At 39.2% G+C, this 27651-nt stretch overlaps 1 protein-coding gene across 3 annotated transcripts in view; it reads right to left on the reverse strand.

Moving 5' to 3' along the window:
• Mtus2 (microtubule associated scaffold protein 2) overlaps positions 1-27651 on the reverse strand; it is a 381665-nt gene that overhangs the window by 346085 nt on the left and 7929 nt on the right. For all 3 annotated transcript variants that reach the window (XM_027928898.2, XM_027928897.2, XM_027928896.2), the window contains exon 2: positions 27282-27522. In XM_027928898.2, coding sequence (XP_027784699.2) covers positions 27282-27522 — 241 coding nt within the window. The remainder of the gene's footprint in view (positions 1-27281; positions 27523-27651) is intronic.

The raw sequence follows: 27651 nt of genomic DNA on the forward strand, positions 1-27651 counted from the left end.
AGGTGTTACCTGGCTTCTTCTTACTTTTCTGGTAATGAGAGTAAGGCTAAGTTGAAGACTTCAATATAAGGGAGCCATTGAACATAAAGGAGCTAGGATTTGCTGGGTTTGAAAATGCTCAGCCTTTCCACATAGTAAATGATACCCAACGTAAGAAACGTTGGCCAACGATCATATTCAGAAAAGCATGGCCTAATGATGAAGTTAAAGATATATCAGTAAAATAATTTGGTAAAACTTCAGAAAAGACCTAAGGCAGTCTCTTAAATGACTGTCAAATGATAAGACTTCTAAAAGCTCAAGGTTGTTATCCCTCACTAGCCTTAGCAAGAGTCCAAGACAGAGAAAGGCTCATCTTGAGGTAATTTGGGGATATGGCTTTTGTCTAATAGACTGAATCCAATAACATATACAGGAAACTCACATACTTCTTAATACCACTACACAAGCTGTTTTAGTCAGCTTTTTCACTGCTGTGACCAAAAGACCCAACAAGAACCATTAGAGGAGGAAAAGTTTATTTCAGGGCTCAGGGATCCAGAGGTCTTGGTCCTTGGACAGCTGGTTCCATTGCTATGCACCCAGAATGAGGCAGAACATCATGGCAGAGGAAAGCAATTCAGGACATTGCACAAAGAAGCAAAGAGAGGGAGCTTCCATCACCACTGATAAAACCCCAAGGGCACCCCCCCATGGACACAGCTTCTCCAGCCATACCCTACCTGCCTACAGTTACCGCCCAGTTAATTCCTATCAGAGGATTGATGCACTAATTAGGTTAAATGTCTCCTAACCTGATCAATTTCACCTCTAAACTTTCTTGCGTTGTCTCACACATGAGTTTTTTGGGGACACTACATATCTAAACATACCCTAACACATGCACTATGTACATATCACTGTACCCAGCAATCCTATTTCTAGGTATATACCCAGGAGAAATAAAAATTAATGTCTACATAAAAATTTATACACAAATATTCACAATGACATTATTAATCGTGAAAAAAATCCAAATGCCCAATAACTGTTGAAGCTATAAATTGTGGCAAATCTATACAACGGAATGTTATACAGCAATACAAAAGGAATTATTATGGACTGCCTTATATCACTACAAAATTCAGATGTTGCAGCCCTCATCCCTAATGTGACCTGGATTCAGAGACTTTAATGAGGTGATTAAAGTTAAATGAGGATATAAAGATGGGACTCTAATTCATTTTGACTGCTGTCCTCATAAGAAGGGGAGGAGACATCAGTGTCACCTCTCTCTTTGTATATGCATAGAGAAAAGGCGGGGACAAAGTGAGAGGATGGTCATCTGTAAAGCAAGGAGAGAGGTCTCACCAGAAACCAACCAGGCTGGCATCATGATCTTTGAACTCCAAGTCTCCAGAACTATGAGAAAGTAAATTTCTAAGTCACTTCATTTGTGGAAGTCTACACAGCAGTCTAGAGACCACTAACATAGGAATGAAATATTGATAGACGCTGTGAATTGGATGAATCTTTGAAAGCATTTAAGGCAAGCGAAAGAGCCACCTGTAAAATGCCACATATTAGATGCCTCCACTCCCCGAGACGTCTGGAAAGGGCAAAGCTTTAGAGACGGAAAGTAGATTAGTCGTTGCCAGGTGCCTGAGGAAAATCAAGAGCGACAGCAAATCGATGTTTCTTTTTGGAGCAATGAAGTGTTCTAAAATCTCTCTGCACATAGAGGTAAAACCATTGGGTTTACACTTTAAATGGGCAAAATATGTGGCATGTGAAACATATCTCAATAAAACTTCTGTCTGAGAAAGAGCTAGAGTGAGCAAAGGAGTGAGAGAGAAGGGCTGGGAGCACTGGAGCTAGCTGGCTAGTTAAGCAGCTCCAGGAAAGGAATACAGAGACAGAAAGAAGATAAAGACAGATGACCAGGTTGGCCCTTGTCCACCCAGGAGACAGACACTAAAGTAGAGGCATCTGTGGTGCCCGCAAGTCCAGCAGCCACTTGACCACAACCCAAGGTCAGAGAACGGATATTACCTCAAGCAGACTGAAAAGAAGACGTGGAGGAGGCAAGAGAAAGGAGCAGAACCGCATCTCTTCTGGCTTCATTCAATTCATCTGAGTTCCAGAAGCTCAGAACACGGATCCTGGGACATGCCAGTTCTTGCACAAATACAGAGAAGAAATGGGCCACCATCCCTCCTAACACCACTGTCAGACTCTACAGCAGAAAAGGACAGGCACAGCAGGAAGGAGGCATGATCCCAGACCTGGGGAAGCACAAAGAGGAGTGGACCCCTAGCCCGGCCTGGGCTGCTCAGGGACCATGTTCATGGAGCGGGTGGACTTGAGCTGAGTCCTACAGGATCAACTAAAGCAAGCCAGCTAGGAGTACAGAGGGGAAGAGGGTATTTCAGGGAAGGGTCCTGCAAAGGTAGCTGCATGAGACTTGACTGATATTAGGGCACCTGGTCTTTCTCCTCAGGGCAAAATAGAGCCAATAAGGAATTTTAAAGAAAGAGGAACAGGGTTTGATTTGCTATGTGGGGGATAGTTTGGACAGGGCAGGATAGAAGGCAGGGAGATCCTGTGAGGGCGGTAGGCAGAGAGAAGTCCTGTCCTGCTGAGAGCAGGCAGGAGGTGGACTGATGGATTGAAGGTGAAGTTACAGAATCAGCAGGTCTTGCCAAGTGCTTAGTTTTGAGTGGTGGGATGAGGAAAGGGTAGTCCTCTTTGTTGTTGGAACAAGAAAAAGTCTGCATACCCAGAAGATCTCCATGGGAACCACTGTAATTAAACCAGGCCCCCACTGAGAGCATGCACACCTGAAAATACAGCAGTTTGCAGGGACTTTAGGAAACTGGTCATAAAAGTCTTCTGGAAGGCTCTCCTACAGTACTGTCAGTCGGCTTGCAAGATCACTCCTTCTGCCCAGCAGAACAAACCCAGAAAGGTGCCCAGTGAAGAAGGGCAGAATGTATGCATGATGCCCCAGTAGGCCTGTTTGTGAACAGATGGAATGGGCTTAGCCCCTATGCTGCTGATTTAAAAATTCTGTCTGGCCAAAGGTAAAGGACAAACATGTGTGAAAATACACACACACACACACACACACACACACTTTCTTTAACCTCTTTATGCAAGTGTACATAACATGAGAATAAGGAGCAAAAAGAAAACCTTATCAGATAATGGGAGCTCACTGCCATTATTTGATATCCAGCCCAGAAAGAGAACCTAATGAAAGTTTGTTGTGTTTTATTTTGTTAATGCTTTTGGAATTGTAAACAGATTGGTGTAAGTAAAAACAGAAAACTGAGCTAAAGGGAATAATAATCTTCAAGACCAAACAAAGCTATTTATGCAGTTTTTAATTGAGGTCAAAATTTTGAGTTTACTGACTTGTGACAACCTAAAAAATAAAGATGACCATTTTGGAGTTATTAGAATAAATAGGATCCACATATCTGCATTTTCATTACTAATTAGGTCTTATTAATATCACCTAAAGTGACTTGGGTTTAATCCAGAGGTTAACAAGTATTCACTGACATATTTTCCACTGGATTTGAATAAAACAACAGCCAGTATATAAGTGAATGGAAACCTCTGTGTCGGAGAAGGGAATTGAAAAGTGGGAAGGTCAGGAAATGAGCATCAAAGAGTCCTTCCAACGAAAGGACAAGAGCAGAAGGTACAAGCAATATCAGTCCCGCAAATGTCAGGCTTTGTGGCTGGACAGGGCTGCTTATAAATAGAAGCTACTTCAAAAGATATGTTAAATCTAGGGTGACCTTGCACTTTCCCATCTCCCAGAATTAGAAGAATTAGCCAACTATTAACAAATTCTGAATTTATTCATGCCACTAAACTGCTGCATTAGAAATGCAGACAGATAAAGCCCTGGTCCTATTTATACTAGTGACTCTCAGAGAAATCATCCTAATCTGTTTTCTGATTATGCATGACTTTAGCATTTCAAAATGGAAGGAGAATCAAAGCACATACTCTATTCACCAAGGAAAAAAAAATCAGAAAATCATAATATGATGACATAAGAGGTCATTTCCATAAAGTACATTTAAAAACACCATTCTCATTAATACTTTTACAATAATGCAGTTGTACTACAATACTGAGTAGCACCCCGAGGGCGGCTGGACACCAGTGTTGACTTAAGTAGAACTGGAGACCACTGTCAGCTCAAGATGGTAGACAGAACACAGGTCGTTTCATCCTCTTTAACCAAAGATGCTTAAAAATGAGAACAATTCAATTTTAAGAGGTAAAATTTAGAATCATAGTTAGCATTTATGAATGGCTTTTGATGAAGAACTTTATATATTTAAGCCTGAATAAGAGAAAGGAAAGAGATGGGTACTTACTGAGCTAGAAATCTCAACAATTTCTGGAACATAGAACATAGATAGAGGCCCGTGACTGATGAGCTGAGCAGAAGCACTGCCTGCAGCAGATGAGACAGCAATGCTGCAGTAGAGGAAGCTACCTGCTGACCTCCCAGCCTGGACAACCAGGGGCTCAGAGATGCAGATCTGGGAGGTGGAGCAAGAACCATAGTGATAAGTGAGGGTACAGCTGCGTCCCACCACCTCCTCCTCTAGGCATGGAGTGTGTGCCCAGGACCCGGTATTTACCTCCTCCCTTGGCCCCCAGACCAACCCCAAAGTAGGAAGAAACACACTGCTTAAAACTTTGAGCAAATGAACTCTAAGTTCATCCAACTCATCTAGAGTCAAAGACCACATAGAATTTGGGAAAATCTTCCAGCATCAAACAAATAAACAAAAAGCAAAGAGAAAAAAAATTGCCCTAGAGAATATAAAGAGAATTCAAGCAACTAAAGGTATGTTTAAAATGTATATAGCATCAGTATCCTCAAAGAATCTGGGGAAATGTTATAACAATAAGAAAAGAGCAATATGCTATGGAAAGAAGCAGTGAGAAACCAAGAAAGAAAGAATTCTTTGAAATCAAAAATACAAAAATAAAAATTCAACAGAAGGGTTAGGAAAAAAGTCAAGTAAGATTGTCTAAAAATGTAGAAGAAAAATACGAGATAGGGAAAATTATGTAAGAAAAGGGTAACAACACAGGTAATCATTTGAAGAGGTCCAAAACCAAATAATAGAAATTCCAGAAAGAAAAACAGAAGAAACAGAGAAGCAGAAATAACACAGGATGACTGCACTGACCTGAAGAAAGACACAAGCCTTCAAATAGTTCAACAAGTACTTAGCAAGACAAACCTCTCTCCCTCTTTTTCACTCTGACATACATGGGCACACAAATGGGCACACCTGTGTGTATGTGTGTGCACATGTGTACATACAACTAGAAATTGTCAAAATACCAAGGATAGGAGAAGATTCTAGAACTTTCAGAAAAAGAAAAAAAAAAATTGGATCACCTACAAAAGGATTACCAGATTGGCACCATTGTGTCTCTTGAACAACACTGGAAGTCTTTACATTTTGAAAGAAAATCTAGAAAATTGCTTTTAATTTAGTGAACACAAACTAAGAGCAGTTCCAAAAATGCAAAAACTCAGCAGCTTTGCTTTCTTTGAACTCTCTGTTAGGAAATTACCAACGACGAACTCCAGCAAAACAAATGAGTAAACTGAAGAGGTGGAAAACATGGATCCATCTCAGGAGAAAGATAAGGAGAAGTTTCAGGACTACTTCTGGTTGAGAAGGCAAACAGGAACTTCAGGATCAAAAGTCTAGGGGGAGGGCTGGGGATATAGCTCAGTTGACAGAGTGCTTGCCTTGAATGCACAAGGCCCTGGGTTCAATCCCCAGAACAACAACAACAAAAGTCTAGGGGGAGGCACCAAGAGCAAAAGAGAAACAGGAAAGGGCATCCTGAGAATAGAAAGGCCAGGACACAGTCTGTACCCACTAAATATTTATTACATGATTCTATTCCCTCACTCCAGTAGGAGACTCAACCTACCCAAACCTCTCAGTATTCTCCAACTTCTGAACCTGTGCTTAGAAGTCATGGTTTTGGAATAAGGAAGGAGGAGAAGAGTACATAAAGATAAGGATACAGCCCTGTGTTGGTCAGCTTTCCATTACTATAACAAAATACCCGACATAGTCAACTAACAAAGAGAAAAGATTTATTTTGGCTCAAATCTTTAGAGGTTTTAGAGATCTATCATGTTTAGGTAGATCTGCTGCTTATTTAGATCTCTGATGTGGTGCTGAGTGGCAATGATAGGTAGCATGTGAAAGAGCAAAATGCTTCATGGCTAGGAAGCAAAAGAAAAGAAAGAAGTAGTAACTGGGATGCCAAAATCCCTTTCAAGGGCACACCATAATGACCTAAGGATCTACCACTAAGCCCTACTCTCAAAGGTTCTAGCACCTCACAATAGCGCCACTCGGAGACCAAGCCTTCAACACATGAAACTTACAAGAACATTCTAGATCCAGACTATAGCAAGCTGCTCTCTATTACATAAAACCAATAAGATGAGCTTTGTGTAGATGCTTGTAAGCACCAAGGAACAAGATAGACATCTTGAGATTCCATATTAACAAAGGTCAAAGATAACAGAATAAAAATATCCAAATTGTTCACCTTTTTCATCTTACAATATTTATTCATTTAGCAGTATTGGGGATTGAACCGAGGGGTGTTTTGCCCTGAACTACATCTCCAGTTCTTTTTATTTTTTTTTCTTTTTAAGACAGGGTCTCACTAAATTATTATCATGTTGAAAAAAATTACAGATGGATCAGTTAACTGCAAGGATCATACTTCAGCAGGGTTCCTCAGAATTAGTAATGGATCTTTGCCATAGAGTTGAGCTAGGGCTGTTGTTATTCTTTCTGGATTTTTCTTCTGTAATTCTTTTCCTTCTGATCCATTCTGATATGCACCTGGCCACAGGTTCAGGAGGTATACTTGTTTAATTGTATATGTCAACTTGATGGGGGCATGGGCTACTCGGGTGTCTGGTTAAACATTATTTTGAGTGTATCTGAGGGTGTCCCCAGAATAGGTCAGCATTTGAATTGATGGACTGAGTCGAGCAGATGGCCTTCCTCCATGTGAGTGGGCACTACCCAATTAGTTGAGGGTCCAAATAAATCAAAAAGGTGGAGGAAGATTGCATTCATTCTCTGTGTGACCACTTGGGAGCTGGGACATTGGTCCTTTCCTGTCCTCTTGGCTTCTAGTTGTTGGGCTTTCAAAGTATACCATCAACTTTTCTGGAATTTTTTGTTTGCAGAGAGCAGGTCACAGGACTCCTCAGCCTCCATAATCACAAGAATCAATAACTGAAGATATTTTTAAATCTCCTATTGATCCTGTTTCACTGGAAAACTGATGAACACAGATTAATCAAATCCACCTCTAAAACACAGATCTACTTCTCTCCATCCACTTTAACCATCATACTGGTTGGGCTATACTTTCTGGAATTCTGCAAAAGACTCCTACAGGGTCTCTGTCCTCAACTCTTTTTCCCTCCACCCATCCCATTCTTGTCCTCCAAACTTCAGACTGATTGTTATTTCTAAAACAGGAATATGATCTTATCAATGCATTGTTCAAATCCTTCAATGGTATCTTCTTGCTTTGGGGATAAATGGCAAAATCCTGAGCACAGTGTCCTCACAATCTTCTCCAGTTTTTGTTCTCATCCTTCCCCCAACACTGTATGGTCCCTCTCTGCATATACATTCTCTCTTGCCTCCAACACCCTTTCTTCCATTCTTGGCATGACCTCGTCCCTCACTCTCTTACCTTGACTCCTTCACCCTTCATACTAAACTACACTTTCTAGACCCAAACTTGGCATCAGACTTACCTCCTAGGTCCTCCTGATCTCAGAAGACTACCATCACAGCATTCAATCATGCTGTATTGTAACTGCTTGTAGGACCTCTTATGCTTTGTTCATGAGTGTATCTTCATTCCCTAAGATTCCCTGACATATTGCAGGTGCTCAGTAGATACTTACTAAACACAAAAATAATATTGTCTCAGTTAATAGAGAAATACTTATAATGTCTGGGATCTACTTCAGAACCATTGAAGCTGGTTCTCTGGGTCTGGTAAAGGAAACTTATTTTTTTTAACATGTTTCTCCAAGACATTACTAGACATTCTCAGTTGCAATTAAAAATAAGAAAGATAGGGCAGCTTTATTTTCTCAATTCACAATAAAAAAATAAGCTATGGTCTATGTCCATTTCAACAGTATAGAGAAATGGATAACACTGATATTTTCTAAGACAAACACTAGAACAAATTAAAGGATTCTATTGCAGCTTCCAAGATAAGTCCCAAGGTCATCTGCTGTCACTAAGATGCCAAAGGAACTGTAACTGGGCCATGTTCTCTTTAACTGTCTCAGTAACGCACCAGTTTGTCATCTGACTTGGTCTTCAGTGAAGTGGCATTCAGGTGATGTGGATAAATTGTTTTCATTCTTAACTGAGGAGTCAACACTCTATTTTTCATCTGTCCTTGCCCCATCCTTTCCTTTAGTAGAATCAATGTTACACTTATTTCATAAGGTTCACCCTACTGAACATGATCTTGATCCATTATTCACCACCTTCCAGGGTGACCTTGTCTAACGGTTATCACCACCAGCACACTTGTCACCAACTTCTCTCCATGGGCAGGTGTGTGGGTCTGTCTCTCTCTCCCCCTCCATCCATCCCTCCCTCCCTCCCTCCCTCCCTCCTCCCCATCTCCCTATATTTGGAATTCGTTCCAATCTCTCCCACCACACTCTAAAAAGCAGCCCTGCTCCACCCTCCAGATAGCGCCCATGGCTCTTTTCTCCGTACACACATTTTTAGAAACAGCAGTCTATTCTCATTGCTTCCACTTCCTCACTTTTCATTCACTTCTCAACCTACTCATACGTGACTTCCACCCCCATGTTTTACTAAAATGGCTTCTTCAAAACTAGGTCACCAACTGCTGCCTAATTTCCAATCCCAACAGCCCCTTGGCATTTTTTCACTTGCCCTCTCTCCTGTGAGACAGTCTGACCATTTTCTACTTTGGAAATTCCCTCTTACTTAGACTCACACACATTTTCCAGATGTTTCTTCACTCCCACCAAACAGTGTTCTCCCTCTCGCTGGCTGTTCTCTTCAGTTGCTCCCTAAGAGTGCACATAAAGCTCCTTTTGTGACCTCCTCTTTTTATTCTTCCTTTCTTCCCCACTGCCATGGGGAATTAAACACAGGGGTCTTAACCACTGAGCCACATCCCCAGCCCTTTTTTATATTTTATTTAGAGACAGAGTCTCACTAAATTGCTTAGGACCTCGCTAAGTTGCTGAGGCTGGCCTTGAACTCGTGATCCTCCTGCCTTAGCCTCCTGAGCCCCAGGGATTACAGGCCTGCGCCACCACCTGGCTATTCTCCCTTTCTTTCCCTGAATCTGCTCATCTCTCCTTATGATGTCAACTCACATCTCTCAGATACAAAAGACCCTGCATTTATTCTTTGCCTCAGACTTCTCTTTAGCCCCAATTACTGCCTTTTGGAAATTTCTATCTAAAAGTCCCTTAGGAATCTCAAATTCTGCATGTGGTCATATAACTAATTGTTCACTCCCACTTCCAATCCTACAAAACATTCCACAGCCGTCCCTATGGAGTAACTGGTCTCTATGAGGGATCCTAATTGCCTCAGGTGATGGCCTCTCTCTTTGACAGGTATACATATACATTACATCTTTATCCTTTCCCAGTCTGGCAAACTCCTATTTATCCTACAATATTCAGCATGAATATTTTACAAAATTTCAAATTTTAAAAATCTTTCCAGAGCCCCCCTCTGCCCAAGTTGCATGGGGCACCCCTCCCTGTGTGCCCGGTCATGTGTCCCTATCACGTGCTTCTCTTTGTTTGGCAACTATTTATTTATTATTCATTAGATCCCCACAAAGTCATGGGCTACATATTTAATTTAAGCATCCCAAACACACGGACCAGAACCTGGCCAAGAACAGGACCTCAAAAGATCTCTGAAGGAATACTGCATTGAACAAAAAGGAATAAATCTGCTTATCTCAAAGGCTGGTGATTCCTCAAAACAGCAGTCATTTGGCAAACTACTCTCCCTGGTCTCACCACCTGTTCTTGTAAAAAGAGTATTACGGAAGTGCTCAGTGTTTTACATATTGTCTGTGGCTGCCCTTGGACTACAATAAGAGTTGAAGAGTCGCAACAGAGAGAGTAAAGCCTGAAATATTTAACATCTAGCCTTCAGTTTGCCCACCCCAGCTCCAAAGTATCTCAGGATCTTATCTCTTCTTCTTCTTCTTCTTCTTCTTCTTCTTCTTCTTCTTCTTCTTCTTCTTCTTCTTCTTCTTCTTCCTCCTCCTCCTCCTCCTCCTCCTCCTCCTCCTCCTCCTCCTCCTCCTCCTCCTCCTCCTCCTCCTCCTCCTCCTCCTCCTCCTCCTCCTCCTTCTTCTTCTTCTTCTTCTTCTTCTTCTTCTCGGTGCTGGGGATTGAACCTTGTGCCTGTGAGGCAAGCACTCTACCAACTGAGCTATATCCTCAGCCCTCACTTCTTGATAATGATGAAAAAAGCAATAAGATCTACCATTATTGGGCTGCTGTTATTAATATTAAGATTGTTTCAACAGATAGAGAGGTTTTAAGTCCCTCTCTTCTCATAGACTATAGAGTGCAGTGGGGTAAGAGATAATCAATATGTAAAAGCAAAATAAGATAATTACAGACTATGCATTGAAGGAAACACATATGATAATGTGGTGTCAAGTATTCGGCTAAGGAGAGGTCAATGGAGAGAGGGTGATCAGGGTAGCCTGTCTCTCTGAAGCAGAGGCATTCATGTTGAATCCTAAAGGAGGAGAAGGAGTTACCCTTGGAAAGTGTTGAGGAAGTGTGTTCTAGAAGAGTGGCAAACACAAAGGATCTTAAGTCACTAAGTGCATGCCTGGAAACCAAATGGAATTCACGGTGGGGTACGTTCAGTGAGAAGAGGAAAAGGGGTGAAAATAAGATCCAGGGAGAAAGAACAGCAGACCTGACCTTGGAGGCCTTAGAGGTCAGGTGAGATGTTTTGATTTATTGATTATATGCTGAGTGCCAGACACTAGACGGAGAGCTTCCATTCAGTCTTCCCAACAATTGAAAGCTTTAGGTTCTATTATTACTATTATCTTAGAGATGAAGACACTGAGGCTCAGAGGTACAGATGAAGTAACTAATATATAGGGAACTGGGATGAGACTCAGCACCAAGAGACTAGGCACCGTCTCCATCTGACTTCTGAAGTGTCAGCTTTTAATCATGAGGACCACAAAAGTAATTTATGGCATTATTCAAATACGGAAAAAGTATAAAAACATTATGTCATGCTTATATAATGAAAGTAGTTTTCTTGTTGCCTCCCTACAATGATCTACCTCCCTAACTATCTCTTCAAAATATATAATTATGCCAATTCTCTATTTAAACACCTAAAGGTTTCCCATTCCCTACCTCCCACCCCCCCCCAAAAAATATTCTAAATAAAAAACAAATCCCTCCAAACTTAGCTTGGAACAGAAATCTCTTCACCATCTGGTTTTGTTTCCAGTGACACCAACCCACACACTCCACATCCACCCATGAAACTGGCCCCTGCTTCCTGAAGAGGCACAAACTCCACAGTCGGTCATTTCCTTCCTACATGGACGTCACTGTTTCGCTGTGTCCATCCCATGAACTCATCCAGACCCACTCTCATTCCTCTCGGAGCTCTCCTGCACTTGTCAAACCAGGAAAAGCTGCCCCCTCACATTCTTCCTTCCCTAAGACACTTTTCTACAGCACACACCAGTGCTCTGCACAGAGCCAGTGCTAGGAACAGGCTTCCTATAATGCAATAATAAAAGCATTTAAAAATAAAATAAATGGGGTGAGTCCTACCAAGTTTTGAAATGTAGATAATGAAATTACTAACATATTTTGAAGAGCAAATAAACTTGATGGAATGATTTAAGCTAGCACACCTTGATTGGTTTTGATAGTATTAGAAATTTAGCAAAATGTATGAATGAATCAATGCATCCCAGCCTCATTCCTCCTACAACTGAGCTCTGCTAGACTATGAAGAGGCAGAGAAAGTCCTGCGGTTCTCAGGGGTATGGGTATCCTAAGCATTTCATATTAATATCCTTCACAGCTATTAACTGCATTAAAACTTGAAAATAGGGCTGGGGTTGTGGCTCAGTGGTAGATCGCTTGCCTAGCATGTGAGAGGCCTTGGGTTAGATCCTCAGTACCATATAAAAATAAATAAATAAAATAAAAGTATTAAAAATAAATAAATAAAATAAAGAACTTGAAAATGGTCTGCTTATACAAATCAAAAGATTCAGAATTATTACATACTTTGGTACTAAAAAAAAAAGCAAGTGTCATAGGGGAGAAAATAACACTGCCATTTTAGAATTATTATACCAGAAATACTGGTCATATACTTACATTTTACTAAATTTCTAATACTATCAAAACCATCCAAGGTGTGCTAGCTTAAATTATTCCATCAAGTTTATTTGCTCTTCAAAATATGTTAGTAATTTCTTCATCTACATTTCAAAACTTGGTAGGATTCACCCCATTTATTTTATTTTCAAATGCTTTTATTATTGCACTATAGTAATTTATAATACTGAGGTTCATTTTGACATAATCATGCATGCAGAGAATATAATTTGCTCCATCTCAGTCCCAGTACTTTTTTCCTCTTCTCTCTCCCCCATTCCCCTTCCTTTACTAGTCTTCGTTCTATTTAAATCACCAAAAAAGGAAAGTTTACACAGCATGTAAAGCCCCAAAATAAAATCTATTTTAATAAGCAGAATCCATAACAAAATTGTATAATTGAGAAAAACTATCTGAGATTTTCTCATCTGACTGAATTTCTCTGGTTATCTATAGAATGAAGTATTATCCTCTATTCCTAAAAAAGAAAAAAACACTTTTGACCTTTCAACTATTCTGATCAAAAAATATTATAGTCCTTTTCTTGTATTGGTTCATACAAAACCTTTTAGCAATATTAGGTGTATTTTAAGTGCATATATTACACCCCCAAATTACACCCTGCCATGCTGTACATGGTATAGGTTAACATCTTTTACATGTATCAGGCCATTAGAGATGTTTTTCTGAAGAAAAAACATAAAACATATAGACTCTACTAAAAGGCAGTCCAGAAAAGTAGTGTCTTCATTCCTTAAAAGCAAGATTTCTAACAGCAAGTTGTTTCTACACCCATCTTGGGTTCTACTAACCAGATTTTATATCCACCTAAAAGGAATTAAAGACCAGCTGTAGTCTGAGCACTCAAGACAACATCTTTAGTTTCTCAACCAGGCCCAATGGCTGGAAAGCATTATAGGTTAAAGCATGATGTAGAGTCAGAAAGCACTGGAGTCAGAAACAGAAATGATCTATAACAACACTAAATAACAATAAGAAAAACCATCAGATGTTTTAAATGGCCCAAGTATTTGAACACATGTTTCACCAAAGTTGTTATATAAATGCAAGTAAACACATAAAAAGATGTTCAAAATCATTAATTACAGCTGAGTGCAGTGGCAAACGTCTGTAATCCCAGCAGCTTGGGAGGCTAAGACAGGAGGTCAGAAAGTTCAAATCCGGCCTCGGCAACTTAACAAAATCCTGTCTCAAAATAAAAAAAATTTAAAAAGGGCTGAGGATGTGACTCAGTGGTTAAAGTGCCTGTGGGTTCACTTTCTAGTACCAAAAAAAAGAAAAAAGAAAAAAAATAGATAAATGCAAATTTAAACTACAATGAGATTTTGTGCCTGCTAGAATGACTAATTTTGAAAAAACTAACAATATCAGATACTGGTGAAGATATAAAGCAACTAGAACTCTCATAAATTGCTAATGGGAATACAAGATTAAAAAAAAAACATTTTGGAAAATAGCTTGGAAATTTCATATAAAATCAACATACACTTGCTGTATAGCCCAGCAATTGCACTCCCATGTATTTGCTCAAAAGAAATGAAACTACATGTTAATGAAAAGACCTGTACATGAATACTTGTAGTACTTTCATTTGTTATAGCCAGACACTGAAAACAACTCTAAGATACAATACTCAGCAAAAAAAGGAACAAACTATAGATACACATAACAAAATGAGTGGATCTCAAAAACATGCTGAGTGATAGACACCAGACACAAGAATAGTATATGCTGTGTGATTGCATGTATATGATGGTCAAGAAAAAATAAATATAATACATCACTACAGAAAGCAGATTGGTATTTGCCTGTAGCAGAGAAATTTGGTGGATTTGGAAAATGTTCTGTGTTTTGATTGTGGATACAAAGGTACACATTTGTCTAGGTTTAGCTTTGACTTGCAACTTGCCAATAACGTATTGTACCTATCTGCTCCAAGGAAAGCAAATTGAGCCCTCTAGTAGCAGACGAGTGACAGTGCTGTCATCCTGATGATTATTAACATAAATTAACAATCACACAGATCTCAGTTTGAGTACTACTTCCCTGAATCACAAGATTTGTGATCTGAGCCTTACTCCTAAAACAAGTTCCTTATTAATTGAACAGAAAGCAAACAACAAAAATATATCTCCTAGAGTTGTTTGCAAATGACATAAAAATATGGTCTTATATGGCAATCATTCTGCATAATAACAGTTAATTATCATGTTCATCTTCATCATCATTATACTTAATTTGTCAAAAATAATTCTGTATACAAATTTATCCTTAAAACAAACCATTACTTTTATTAAGGTGATTCACATTGATTCTTCTCCCCCAGCTCTTGGCCTTAGAGTAAGCATCTTTCCCTGCTCAGGACCACAGTTTGCTTAACTTCTATTTATCTTCTGAAATGCTGTGATGGTAAGCCATTCAGATGCATTGTTCCTTTGCTTGGGACATTTTCATTTTCTTTGCTTATCTAAGCTCTCCTTTTCTGGCTCTTTTAATTTTCTAAAAGCTGAGCAAACAGACCAGGAAAATAACTGTAGAAAATATATTTCACATTGACAGCAATTAGCTGAATGTGTCAATTACCTGGAAATTTAATAGATTTGTTCTGATCCATAACACACTTGGGTACAGTTGACAGTGCTTCTTATGTTCGAGTCACAGTCAATACAGAGGCAGCTTTCAAGGAAATTCTGCACATTGATTCAATCATCCCAAATTACCAAAGGTGTTTTCCAGAAACCCTGACCAAGTCTCTTCTAGCCATATTTGCCATTTCCTCTTATATCCACAAGCTTGAGTTGACTACACATGAGTGTCAATTTCCTTCTATCTGGATCATGAGGCTTTGTCCCATTACTCCATTTGTATTGTTCCTATAAAGATAATCAATGGCTTCCATTTTGCCTAATTCATAGATCCTTTCTTTGTCCTTAAATTACCCAGTGCATCAGTGGCATTCAAAATTGTTGACCTCTCCTTGATTATGTTGGCATTTTCTTCTTACAGTTTTTAGGTCACCACATTCTCTAGCTTTTCCCCTTTTACACTGATTGCTGCTTCCCAGTCTTCTCTGTTAGATCTCTAAATGTTGTGATGTTGTAGGGCCCCATTCTGGGATACCTTCCCCTCTTAGCTGCACTTCTCCAAACTTCAGTTAGTGTTTGATGAATCCCAAATTTTAATCTCCAGCCCTGACCACTCCAAAAACTACAGGCTCATATATCTAATTACCTCCATGAAAACCATTAGAATTCTCAAAGCAGAATTTTTAAAAATGTCCTCCCAGGCCTACTCTATCCCTGTGCCCTCATCAGTCAATCACCATCCACCTCATTGCTCAAGCCAAAATTCCAGAAGTTTTAACTGAATCTTCTCCTTACTCATCACCCACTCTCAATGCCAATACTATGGATTGCTACCTCCAAAATATATCCCAATAATTCCATTCCTTTCTCTTTCTATCCTACAAGCTGTCAGTATCCTTCATCTGCACAATTTTGACAGCTCCTACCTGATCTCCCTGCTTCTACTCTTACCTCTTCTACACAGGTTGATCTTGGTAATAGCTGCATACATACATACATAAATCAGATCATGTTTAAAACTTTCACACTTAAACTCCGTACCTGGTCCTTAATCTGTCCATCATCCATCTCCCTACTTTCTCCCCTACCATGTTCCTCTCACTTACTCTAGCTGTAGCTGGCTTTATTCCTCTTCTCTGATCAAGCCAAGCGCATTGTCACCCCCAAGGTTTTGGGTGTGTTGTTCCCTCTGCCTGAAACAAACTTCTCATGCAAATACCTAGAGAAGAAGACATCACCTTATAAGAAGATAACTGAGAATTCAAAAGGAAAAAACATGGCACATCCTTAAAGATTTCCTAGACATAAGGCAGAGAGTGTACTGACTCACCATCCTTCCCCTGTGGGAACACAGGACATGGTGGAACCACAATGGGAAGTCTGGTGGTGACTTTGTGTCTCATGCTTACTCTGGTGAGGCTGAGAAAATCCCAATGGCCACAGCCAGTGTGGGTGTCAGGGAAAATTGGAAGCATTCCTGGGAGGTATTTTTGAGTCATGATTAAGAGAGGGACTCAAAAAAAAGAAGGGTATGAGAGAGGAAAAGAGAAAAGGGAAATGACATTTTTAAGGTGCATTGTAAGAAGCAGATTTAGATTGGAATGTCTTATTCTCATGGTAGCTGGGAATGAGCTCCCAATGTCTGTATTGAGACTATCCCATCTAGGTCCCAAGGGATGATTAAGAGAGAGATCCAGTCTCTGTACCTCATTTGAATCATAACAAGTAAAACTCAGGGCTTAAAATGTTAAGATCATGAGAGAATGTAATAGAGGGAGTAAAAATAAAAATAAAAATATTTTTGGTGTTTCCTAGAAGACCAGGTCCCTGAAGGTGGGGCCTGATGGAGTATGTAGGTGAGCAGAGGATGGGATGCAAGAAGGTGAGGACTTGATTCTCACTCATCTTCCTGTTTAGCTATTTGCAAGCCATTAATTGAGAAGAGGACCAGGCTGGGTCCTAAGCCAGCAGTAACACTCACTGCTCCACAAGAGGCTTCAACTCCCTGAGGTTGTGTGTGTGAGGCACAGGCTCTTTCTTCAAGCTGTGTTTCTCGGCAGATATATGAAATTGGCAGCTGTAGGGCTGTGTATTTTAGGGTCTCTTGACACCTGACCTTATTATAAAGATGTATGTGCTCTCATGCAACCCTGTCCTCCTGCTGTCCTGTGGGCCATGGCCACTCTTACCTCCTGCCCATCCATCCTGCCCATCGTTCCAACACAGGACACCTGGGTCCTATTCCTCAGGTAAGTGCCCTGCTCTGTGGGCTCCTCTGTAACCTGTCCTGAGACCCAAAGCTGAACGCCTCCTCTGCGTTTGACAGCCCTTCATTGATTCTAGTAGTTTGGACAAACAGATTATAAAGTTAATTTTGGTTGTTGACTAGATCAAGGGAGACCTATAAAAATTGAAAAAGCATTCTAGGTGTGTACTTCCATGAAAAATTGGCACATGGGTCAGCAAACTGACTGGGGGAGACCAGTCCTGAACCTGGTGGCACCATCCAGAAGGCTGGAGACTGGGATGCAATGTGAAGGCAGAAGAGGGAATTTCGTGCCTGTGCACACTTGACTCCTAAGCAGGTACTGTTTATTATTATTATTATTATTATTATTATTATTATTATTATTATATTGTTGTTCATTGACATCAGACTCCAGATTTTTCAGCCTTTGAATATGAACTTGCACCAGTAGCTCTAAGGGGAATTCCAGGGCCTTCAGTGTCAGTCTGGGGCTCCATCATTGGTCCCTCTTATTCTGAGTTTCCAGCTTCTTGGACTGAGCAGCAACAAGTTTCCCTGGCTCTACAGCGTGCAGGTGGCCACTGTGGGACTGTCAAGCCTCTGACTAATCTATTTCCTAATAAATCTTCTCGTATAATCGTCCTTTGTTTCTGTTCCTATGGAGAAATTTGACTAAAACACAGACAATTCTAGGTTTATTGAAGATGACACTTACATTGTTTTCTGTTCTTGTTGTTGTTGTTGTTGTTTTGGAGGGGATTCCTTAGAAAAGAAAATGGCTAAAACTTCTTCATTCTACCATCCTAAAATTATCTTACTAAGAAAACTAGGGGTCTTGAAAAGAGGTAGGAGAAGAGTCCTAGAGACTACCCCAATGCTTTTCCATTAGATTTTTTGCTGAGAATCTGTTGTGGTTTGAATACAAAAAGTCCCCCAAAAGCTCATATGTAACAATGCAAAAAGGTTTAGAGGAGAAATGATTGGGTTATGAGAGTCTTAACCTAATCAGTGAATTAATCCTCTGATTGGATAAATTGAATGGTAATTAAAGGCAGGTGGGGTGTGGCTGGAAGAGGTGGGGCATTGGGGCATGGCTTTGTGGTATCTATTTGTATCTGGTAAGTGGAGATCTCTCTTTCTGATTCCTTCTGCCACATTGTTACACCACGGTGTTCTACTTTACTTCAAGCCCTGAGGAATGGAGCCAGCCTTCTATGGACTGAGACCCCTAAAACTATGAGCCCACAAATAAACGATTCCTCCTCTACAGTTGTGCTGGTTGAGTGTTTTAGTCGCAGCACTTAAAAGACGACCAAAACAGCATCTCAACCACAGGACTCAGTTTGTCTACCTGATATTTCGTGTGACGACTGAGAGTCACCCAGCAGATGTCCTGCCAATTTTCCAGAGGTGTGTAACATCAGACTTTCTAAAGACCTACCATGTGCACAATGCCCTTGAGGCCTCCCTGACACCAGTACAGTCCTGTATCCTGTGTTGGAACAGCTAAATTCAAAAGAAAGAGAGAGGGAAGGAGAGAGAGGGAAGGGAGAAAGGGATGGAGGGAAAGTTCTTTGAAACAGATTAATCATGCTCCAAGTATGGATGACATCTAAATTCCTCTTGTCTTCCATACCTAGACTTTCATTGATCAAAGAGTTTCAAAGTTTGCCATTACCTTTTCACCTAAATGATGCCACTCTAAATGGCGAACTGACAATATCCAAAGGCAAGATCAACCTACTTTTCTTAGAGGTCCAGACAGTAAATATTTCAGGCTCCTAGGCAAAATCCTGTTTCCATAAGAATAACTCAACTGTGGCAGCAGCCAGTAAAAAAATAAATGCAGGTATATAATAAAATTCATTTTTAAAATCAGGTTTGCAGCCCATGAGCCATAATTCTGCAGCATAGAAAATCTATAAAAATTGGCCTTATAAAATAAAGATACAGGGGCTAGGGATATAGCTCAATTGGTAGAGTGCCTGACTTGCATGCACAAGGCCCTGGGTTCAGTCCTCAGCACCACTAAATAAATAAATAAATACACACACACACACACACACACACACACACACGGCTGAGGTTGTGGCTAGCATGTGTGAAGCACTGGGTTCAAAATCTCAGCACCACAGGTAAATAAATAAAATAAAGGTCTATCAACAACTAAAAAAAAATAAAATAAAGATGTTGCAGGACAATAAGATTTTACCACAGCCAGTTGATGGATATTGTCTAGTGTTGGGGTTAAGAACAAAAATGCTGAGATAGAATTTTGATTTCTTTTTTTTTTTTTTTTTAGAATTTTGATTTCTAATCTTGACAGTATGACTGTCAAATTGCAAGATGAAGAACAAGGTAATTAGCCTAAATTTTATTTTCTTCATCCATAATGCAAAAATAACAATAGTACCTAACTTATGGTAGGTACTACCTGGGTGGCACAATCCTTCAACAGTGCCCCTGAACTATATTCATTATTCTATAGCAAAATGAATAAATATTTGCAATAAGTAGGGTAAGTAAAAATAGTTGGAAAGTTAAGTGCTCTTAGCTTTCAAGTTAAGGAGAACTATTAACAGTTTTTAGCTGGATAATGACTTTGGTTATGCATTGCATGGAACATGGAACATCTAAGTCTACTGTGAAATTAAAAAGAAAAAAAAAAAAACCAAAAGTTTGATGAATATTGCTAAAGAAAACACTAAGAAAATGAAAGGATTTCTCCGGGGGAAGGAAGGAAGGAAGGAAGGAAGGAAGGAAGGAAGGAAGAAATGAGTCAAGCTACTGCCAAAGCAAGTGATAAATGCTTGGGGGATTCCAGCAAAGTTTCCCAAGAAAGGGGAGGTCCTGCTGTCTGGGGTCAGGCAAGTGAGCCAACCAAGCAAAAGCCAAGGACGGCTCCACTGGACGGGAACAATGGGAGCTGCACCACTGCCCTTAATCCCTGGCGTAGGAACCTCTCATAGTCTATTCCAGAGCCTCTGCCAGGTAGTCCTCCCAATAGCACTAAGAAGGGATCTGACATTTTCCATGTCCTCATGTTAGATTTTCTTAACCTCCAATGATTACTCATGGGGGCACACTCTGTTCTCTGAATTAAGACACACAGAAGCCCTAAAAAGAGTTGGGAGCCTGAAGGAGCAGGGAGGAAGAGAGCCCCTCACATGTGTATCTCCAGAACCGAACTGAACTTTGAAGTGTCACCCTGACCATAAATGTGTGAATACAAATAAGCCAGCCTCAGAAGAACTCCATCTGTCTGCTTCTGCTGGCTAGTGGTATTTTTATGCAAGTGGTCTATTCTTAAATCCTTGACTATTGCAAAATGAATCCCAACTAAGTTTATTTTTAGGGATCTGAAGTTTTTCCACATTTTGTGTAGAAAATAGAACTATTAACGTGTGTTATGTCATACTATTTCAGAGGCACATAATTCAAGTTCACATCATATCTATAGGTTAATGATGGAGGTGCAGCGGCCGGCCAGTGAAGAGGACCATCATGGTTGTAAATGCCAACTACCTGCTGACCACTAGCACTATTAAATCTCTAGCCAGATCCTGACTTCTCAGCTCTAGTCCCAGAGATGCAGTACTTTCTCGTATACGATGACCAGAGGCATTTCCACTTTCACATATCCTAACTTGGCTGCTGCCTGTCCTTCTAAACTTCCATCTCTCTGTGTGGCATGGCATTCTTCTAGTGGCTCAGGTGTAAAACCCTGTTGTCACCCTACATTGCTCCTTTTCTCTCATGGCCCATATCTAGTCGGCGAGAAACTCCGTTTTTTTTTTTTTTGACTCTCTCATGGCAGGATGGTTCAAGGTCCTGCCCTCTCTCACCTGGATCACCACATTGCCTCCTGACCATTCTCCTTGCTTCAGCCTTTGTGCCTTTATAGTCGGCCTTCAACAAGAGAGATCCTGCTTAACTAAAGTCTGGTCATGCCAGCCCAGCTCAAATCCCTACCATAGCACTGGGCCCTGTACACCCCACATTCCCCAAACCAATCCCCTCTATTCTCATCTCCTGCCACTCACCTATTACTCACTCTGCTCCACTTTCCTGCCATTCTTGCCCCCTAGGGCTTTTGCTCTGGCTCCTCCCTCTGCCTGGAATGCAATACCCCTGACATCCATGGGGGTCTCTCTTACTTTGGAGATTGATTTAAAGTTCACCTTCTCAGGAAGGTCTTTTCCAACCACTCTATTCAAAATTGCAATATCTCTTCTCGTCCCAAACCTTCTATTCCCTGTCTTTAATGTTTCACTTTATGTGATACTATTTCTATCTCCCAATCAGCCATCTAATTTATTAAATTTTTAAAAGCCTGCCCCCTCCCCATTCTAAAATTTAAACTCTACTTGGGCAAGATTTTTGTCTATTTTCATTCTGTCTTCACACCTGGACTAGGTGCTGACAGTTCCTCAGGAACCACTGCCACGTGAGTAACTGACTCACATAATTGAGTCATACCACCCTGCAACAGGAAAGCCCATACAATGTCCACATATCATGGAACCATGGCTAGTCCGTGTGATTTTAATAGAAATTCTTATAAAAAAATTAAGACTCTCAATGATTACTTGAGTAAATGATAATGTGTAAAGTGATATAATCAATCAAATAGACTTACTAGACATTTCATCCATCAAAAACTAAATTAACTTTCTTCAGTTACACAGGGAATCTTCTTCAAAATACACCATATTTTAGGACACAAAGCAAGTTTAGCAAATACAAAAAAAATCAAGATAACATCTAGACTCTTGAAATTTAGATATCAATGACAAGATAAAAACAAAACTAATTCTAGCACATGGATATTGAATAATAAATACACTTTGAACAAGGAATGAGTCTCAGAAGGAATCAGGGAAGAAATAAAAATTTTTAGACACAAGGAGAATAGATACAAAATATCAAAAAACTCTGAACATTATTAAGCCAGGTGTAAATCAAAAGCTTTTAGCATTGAGTACCTACATTAAAAAAAAGAAGAAGAAGAAAGATCCAAATAAATAATCTAATGTTATTTCTTAAGACCCTGGAAAAACAAGAAAAAAACCCATTCCCAAGCCAGTAGAAAACAGGGAAAAAATAAGATTAGATATACAATAAACGAAATTGAGAATAAAAAAATATAAAGGGTCAATTCATGAAGAGTTGGTTTTTTGAAAAGATGAATAAGATTTATAAACTTTTATCCAAACTAACCAAAAGAGAGAGAGAGAGAGAAGATCCAAATTAACAAAATCAGAGGTGAAAAAGAAGATATTATGACAGACAATTCTGAAATCCAGAGGAACATTAGAAACTATTCTGAAAATTTATACTCCATTAAACTAGAAAATCTAGAAGATATTTACAAATTTCTCTCTGTATATAATCTACCCAACTCAAATTGAACCAGGAGGTTATAAAAAACATAAACATACCAGTATCAGGCAATGAGATTGAAGAAGGAATAAAAAGCCTCCTAACAAAGAAAAGTCAAGACCCAAATGGATTCTCAGCCTACTTCTAACAGCCTTTTAAAGAACTAATGCCAACCCTCCTCCAATTATTCTGTGAGATAGGAGGGGAGGGAACATTGCTAAATTCTTTCTTTGAAGCCATAACCCTAATACCAAAACCAGAAAAAGACACATCAACGAAAGAAAACTACAGAATATTAACCCTGATGAACATAAACACAAAAATTCTCAATAAAATGTTAGCAATCTGTACTTAAAAACACATTAAAAAGATTGGATACCATGATCAAGTTGGTCTCATTTCAAGGATACAAAGTTGGTTCAATATACGTAAATCAGTGTAATTCATCACATAAATAGAAATAAGGACCAAAATCACATGGTCATCTCAAAAGATGCAGAAAAAGTCTTCAACAAAATCCAGTACCCATTCATGTTAAATACATTAGAAAAACTAAGGATAGAAGGAACTTAACCTTAATATCAAGCAGTATATATAAACTATAAACCTAAAGCGAACATCATACTGAATGGAGGAAAAACTTAAATAATTTCCTCTAAAATAGGAACAAGAGAAGAATGCCCACTGTCACCACCCCATTCAAGATAGTTCTTGCCAGGAACAGTGGTGCACACCTGTAATCCTGGTGGCTTGGGAAGCTGAGGCAGGAAGATCACAAGTCAAAGCCAGACTCAGCAACTTTGCAAGGCCCTAAGCAATTTAGCAAGACCCTGTCTCAAAATAAAAAATAATAAATGGACTCAGGATGAGGCTTAAACAACCCAGGTTCAATCTCTGATACTCCCCAAAATATTAAAATAAAAATAATAATAAATAAATAAATATTAAAAATATAGTTGTTGAAACTCTAGACAGAGCGATCAGGCAAGAGAAGGAAATTAAAGGGATGTAAATAGGAAAATATGTCAAGTTACCTTTATTTGCTGATGACATGATCCTATACTTAGAAGACCCAAAAATTTCCACCAGAAGACTTCTAGAACTGATAAGCAAATTCAGCCAAGTAGCAAATTCAAGACCAACACACAAAAATCAGTCTTTCCTATACTACAATAATGAATCTTCTGAGAAAGAAATAAGGAAAACAATTCTATTCACAATTGCCTAAAAAAAAGACTTATTAAATCTAACTAAGGAGGTAAAAGACCTCTACAGTGAAAATTATAAAACACTAAAGAAAAAAATTGAAGAAGAACTTAGAAAATGGAAAGGGCTACCATGCTCTTGGACAGGCAGAATTAATATTGTCAAAATAGCATATTACCAAAAGCAATATACAGATTCAACATGATCCCCACCAAAGGACATTCTTCACAGACTAGAAACACACTCCTAAAACTCATATGAAAGAATAAAAGACCCAGCACAACCAAAGTAGTCCAGATCAATAAGAATAATGCTGGTAACAACACCTGATATTAAATTATACTACAAGGCTATACAGTAACAAACACAGCATGATGTTGATGTAAAAATGGACATGAAGACCAATGGAATAGACTAGAAGACTAGAGATGGATGTAGATATAGATATAGTCATCTGATTCTCGACCAATATGCCAAAAATATACACTGGAGAAAAGATAGCATTTTTAATAAATGGTGCTGGGAAAACTGGCTATCCATATACAGAAGAATGGAACTGGATCTCAATGTCTTACCCTGCACAAAATTCAACTCAAAGTAGATGAAAGACCTAGGAAATAGACCAGAAACACTGCAACTGCTAGAAGAAAATAGAGAGTCAATATTTCAACATACTGGAATAGGCACCACCTTCCTTAATAAGATTTCTAAAGCTCAAGAAATAAAAGCCAAAAATCATTAAATGGGATGGCATCAAATTAAAAAGCTTCTGCATAGAAAAAGAAACAATTAAAAGTGAAGAAAGAGCTTACAGAATAGGACAAAATCTTTGTCAGCTACTCTTTCAACAGGAGATTAATATCCAGAAAACATACAGAACTTATTAACACCAAAAAAAAAAGAGAGAGAAAGAAATCCACACAAGTAACCATATCAATAAATTGGAAAATGAACTAAACAGACATTTCTCAAAAGAAGAAATGCAAATGGCCAACAAATATATGAAAACATTTTCAACATCCTTAGCAATTAGGGAAATGCAAATCAAAACTATACTGAGATTTCATCTCCCTCCAGGTAGAATGGCAACCATCAAAAACACAAATAATGACAAATGTGGGAGAAGAAGTAGGGGAAAAGGTATGCTATGCACTGTTGGTGGGACTGCAAACTAGGACAACCACTTTGGAAGGCAGTGTGTAGAGTCCTCAAAAGACTAGGATGGAATCTCCATATGGCCCAGCTCTCCCCCTCCTTGGAATACTCAGCCATAAAGAAGAATAAAATTATGTCATTTGCTGGTAAAGGGATGGAACTGGAGAACATCAAACTAAGTGAAATAAGCCAGACTCAGAAAGTCAAGGGTCAAATGTTTTCTCTCATACACAGAAAATAAAGAGAAATGAGAAATTTTAAAAAGGGAAATCTCATGAAAATAGAAGAGAGAACTGTAGAATAAAGGGATTAAAGAGAGGGAATAGGGGTGGAAAGGGGGAGAAACTGTGAAATGCAACTGACCAAATTAAGTTATGCAAACATAGGAATATATCATAGTGAATTTCATTTTTATGTATAACTATAATGTACCAATTAAAAAATAAATGGTGTCAACATATTTATATACAACCAGAGATGTGAAAAATTGTGCTGTATATGTGTAATAAGAATTGTAATGCATTGTGCTGTCATTTATTTTCCTTAAATCAATTTAAAAATTAATTAATTAATTAATTAATTAATAGAAGGAAGACCAATAGAATAGAGGACAGGGCTCAGAGGAAGGAGGAAGTAAGGGAAGGGGACAGCATTGAGGATTGAAATGGAGAAAATTTTGTTATATCTATTTATGAAATGTTAGCATGAACCCTGCCATTATGTATAGCTATAATCCACTAATAAAAAACAGGAATCAATAAAAATAATACAGAACTTTAAAAAAAGCATTAAGACAGTCAGTAATTTCCTCAGTAAATGATGGATGATATATAAAGTGTTACAATGGCAAACGAAGAAAACTTTCTTCTCAAACAAAAGAAGTGAAACAATAATAATGATGATAATGCTCAATACTGGCAAGGATATGACAAGAAAACAGCACTCTGAAGAAGCACTAGCATGAAAACAATTGTTGCAAGTTTTTTAGAAAATTAGTTGGTTTTAAAAGAATGTTCAGATGTACTTTTATTCAATAAGGAACTTCAGATCATTTGTACCAAGAAAACAACATAAATGAAGAGAAATAATTATATACAAAAATGGAAATGTTAGCATTATTTCTATTAGTGTAAATAAGCAGAACCCCATTGGTAGTTGGAAAATGATTAAATAAATTTTATTTTCCCGCCAGCCAACCCTCTTCTTCCTTCCTCCAAGAGGCTACCATGAAGCACCTGCGTCTCACATGAGTCTTCTGGTTACAATTTCTCAAAACATTTTCTTCCATGATTTTATAACACTTGTCAAACTTATATACCACATAGTATAATATACAACATACTATAACATAATATCTAATATACAATAAGATATAAGAAAATGTTCCATGATGTTAACACTAGCCAGGTTCTAATAATGTAAGCAGGATGTTTTTCTTCCTATTTGTTTATATTAGAATTTGGTCATATTGGTCTATGTTTGTCATATTTGTCCATACCCAAACTTTTTGACAAATGTAATGTATTATTTCTATAATAGAATAATATATAAATCCCAGAGGAAATCACAGGAGCAGAGGACAGCAAAGGAGTACAGAGAAGCATAGGAGAGACCTGGCCACTGGCCACTGCTGTAGTACAGGAGCTGAGGGCTGGGAAAGGTTTTCTCTGCAAGAAAATGTGGGCTTTCAAGACTGGTTAATGGGTGGAAGGGTGAGGTGGCTAGTGCTGCACCCTAGGAAGATCTCTCCAACAAACTACAGCCAACTGAGGACGGGCAATCCATCCCATACCTTGTTTGTAAGTGACACTGCACCTGCTCACTCACATATGGCCCAGGACTGTCTTCAGGCTACAATTGTAGCTTTAAGTAGTTATGACACAGGGGTTTGACCCTAAAGGCAAAATATTTACCACCTGTCCCTTGGCAGAAGCAGCCTCTGAACCCTGGTCGACAGGGTGTTTTAGAGAAGGGAGAAACTATAGGAAGCCAGGAGATGGTGATAAGGGCTGGCATTGTAAAGGTGATACAGAAGACAGCAGCTGCCAACAGATGAGTTTTAACAAATGTCTGCATCTCCTGACAAATGGATGAGCAGGAAAAGGTTCTTCTTATGGGATGGAAGGCATTCCCATTTTCAAAGGTTACCACATTTTTTAAGAAAAGGCAGCAACTGTTGGACCGTTACCTGAAGGATCAGAACTGTAGAGACTGGCAGCTGTTGTTATGGGTCCCGGTGGGTGGATGGCACTTGCTGAAGACCTCTGACTCGCTATCAGAATCCTGCTCTTTGCAGAGGGCAGGCGGGACATGGCACCCAGTCCCAACTGGGGCTTCAGAAGCATGGCTGACCGATAGAAAGTCGGAGGGACTTCGTAGTGAGTGTAGGGAGGAGAACAAAATTCTTCTTTTCCAGGATGGTCTGTCACCTACAATAAATGATTAAAAGCTCAGTCAGGATCTTCACACCACAGTGTGACACTAAACAGGTTCAGGAGACTCAGGTTCAAACAATATCCACTCTGGTACCACTGAGCTGCTTGATTGCAAATCTCTTC

The sequence above is a fragment of the Marmota flaviventris genome, chromosome 4 (genome assembly GCF_047511675.1).
Source record: "Marmota flaviventris isolate mMarFla1 chromosome 4, mMarFla1.hap1, whole genome shotgun sequence".
NCBI classification, from domain to species: Eukaryota; Metazoa; Chordata; class Mammalia; order Rodentia; family Sciuridae; genus Marmota; species Marmota flaviventris.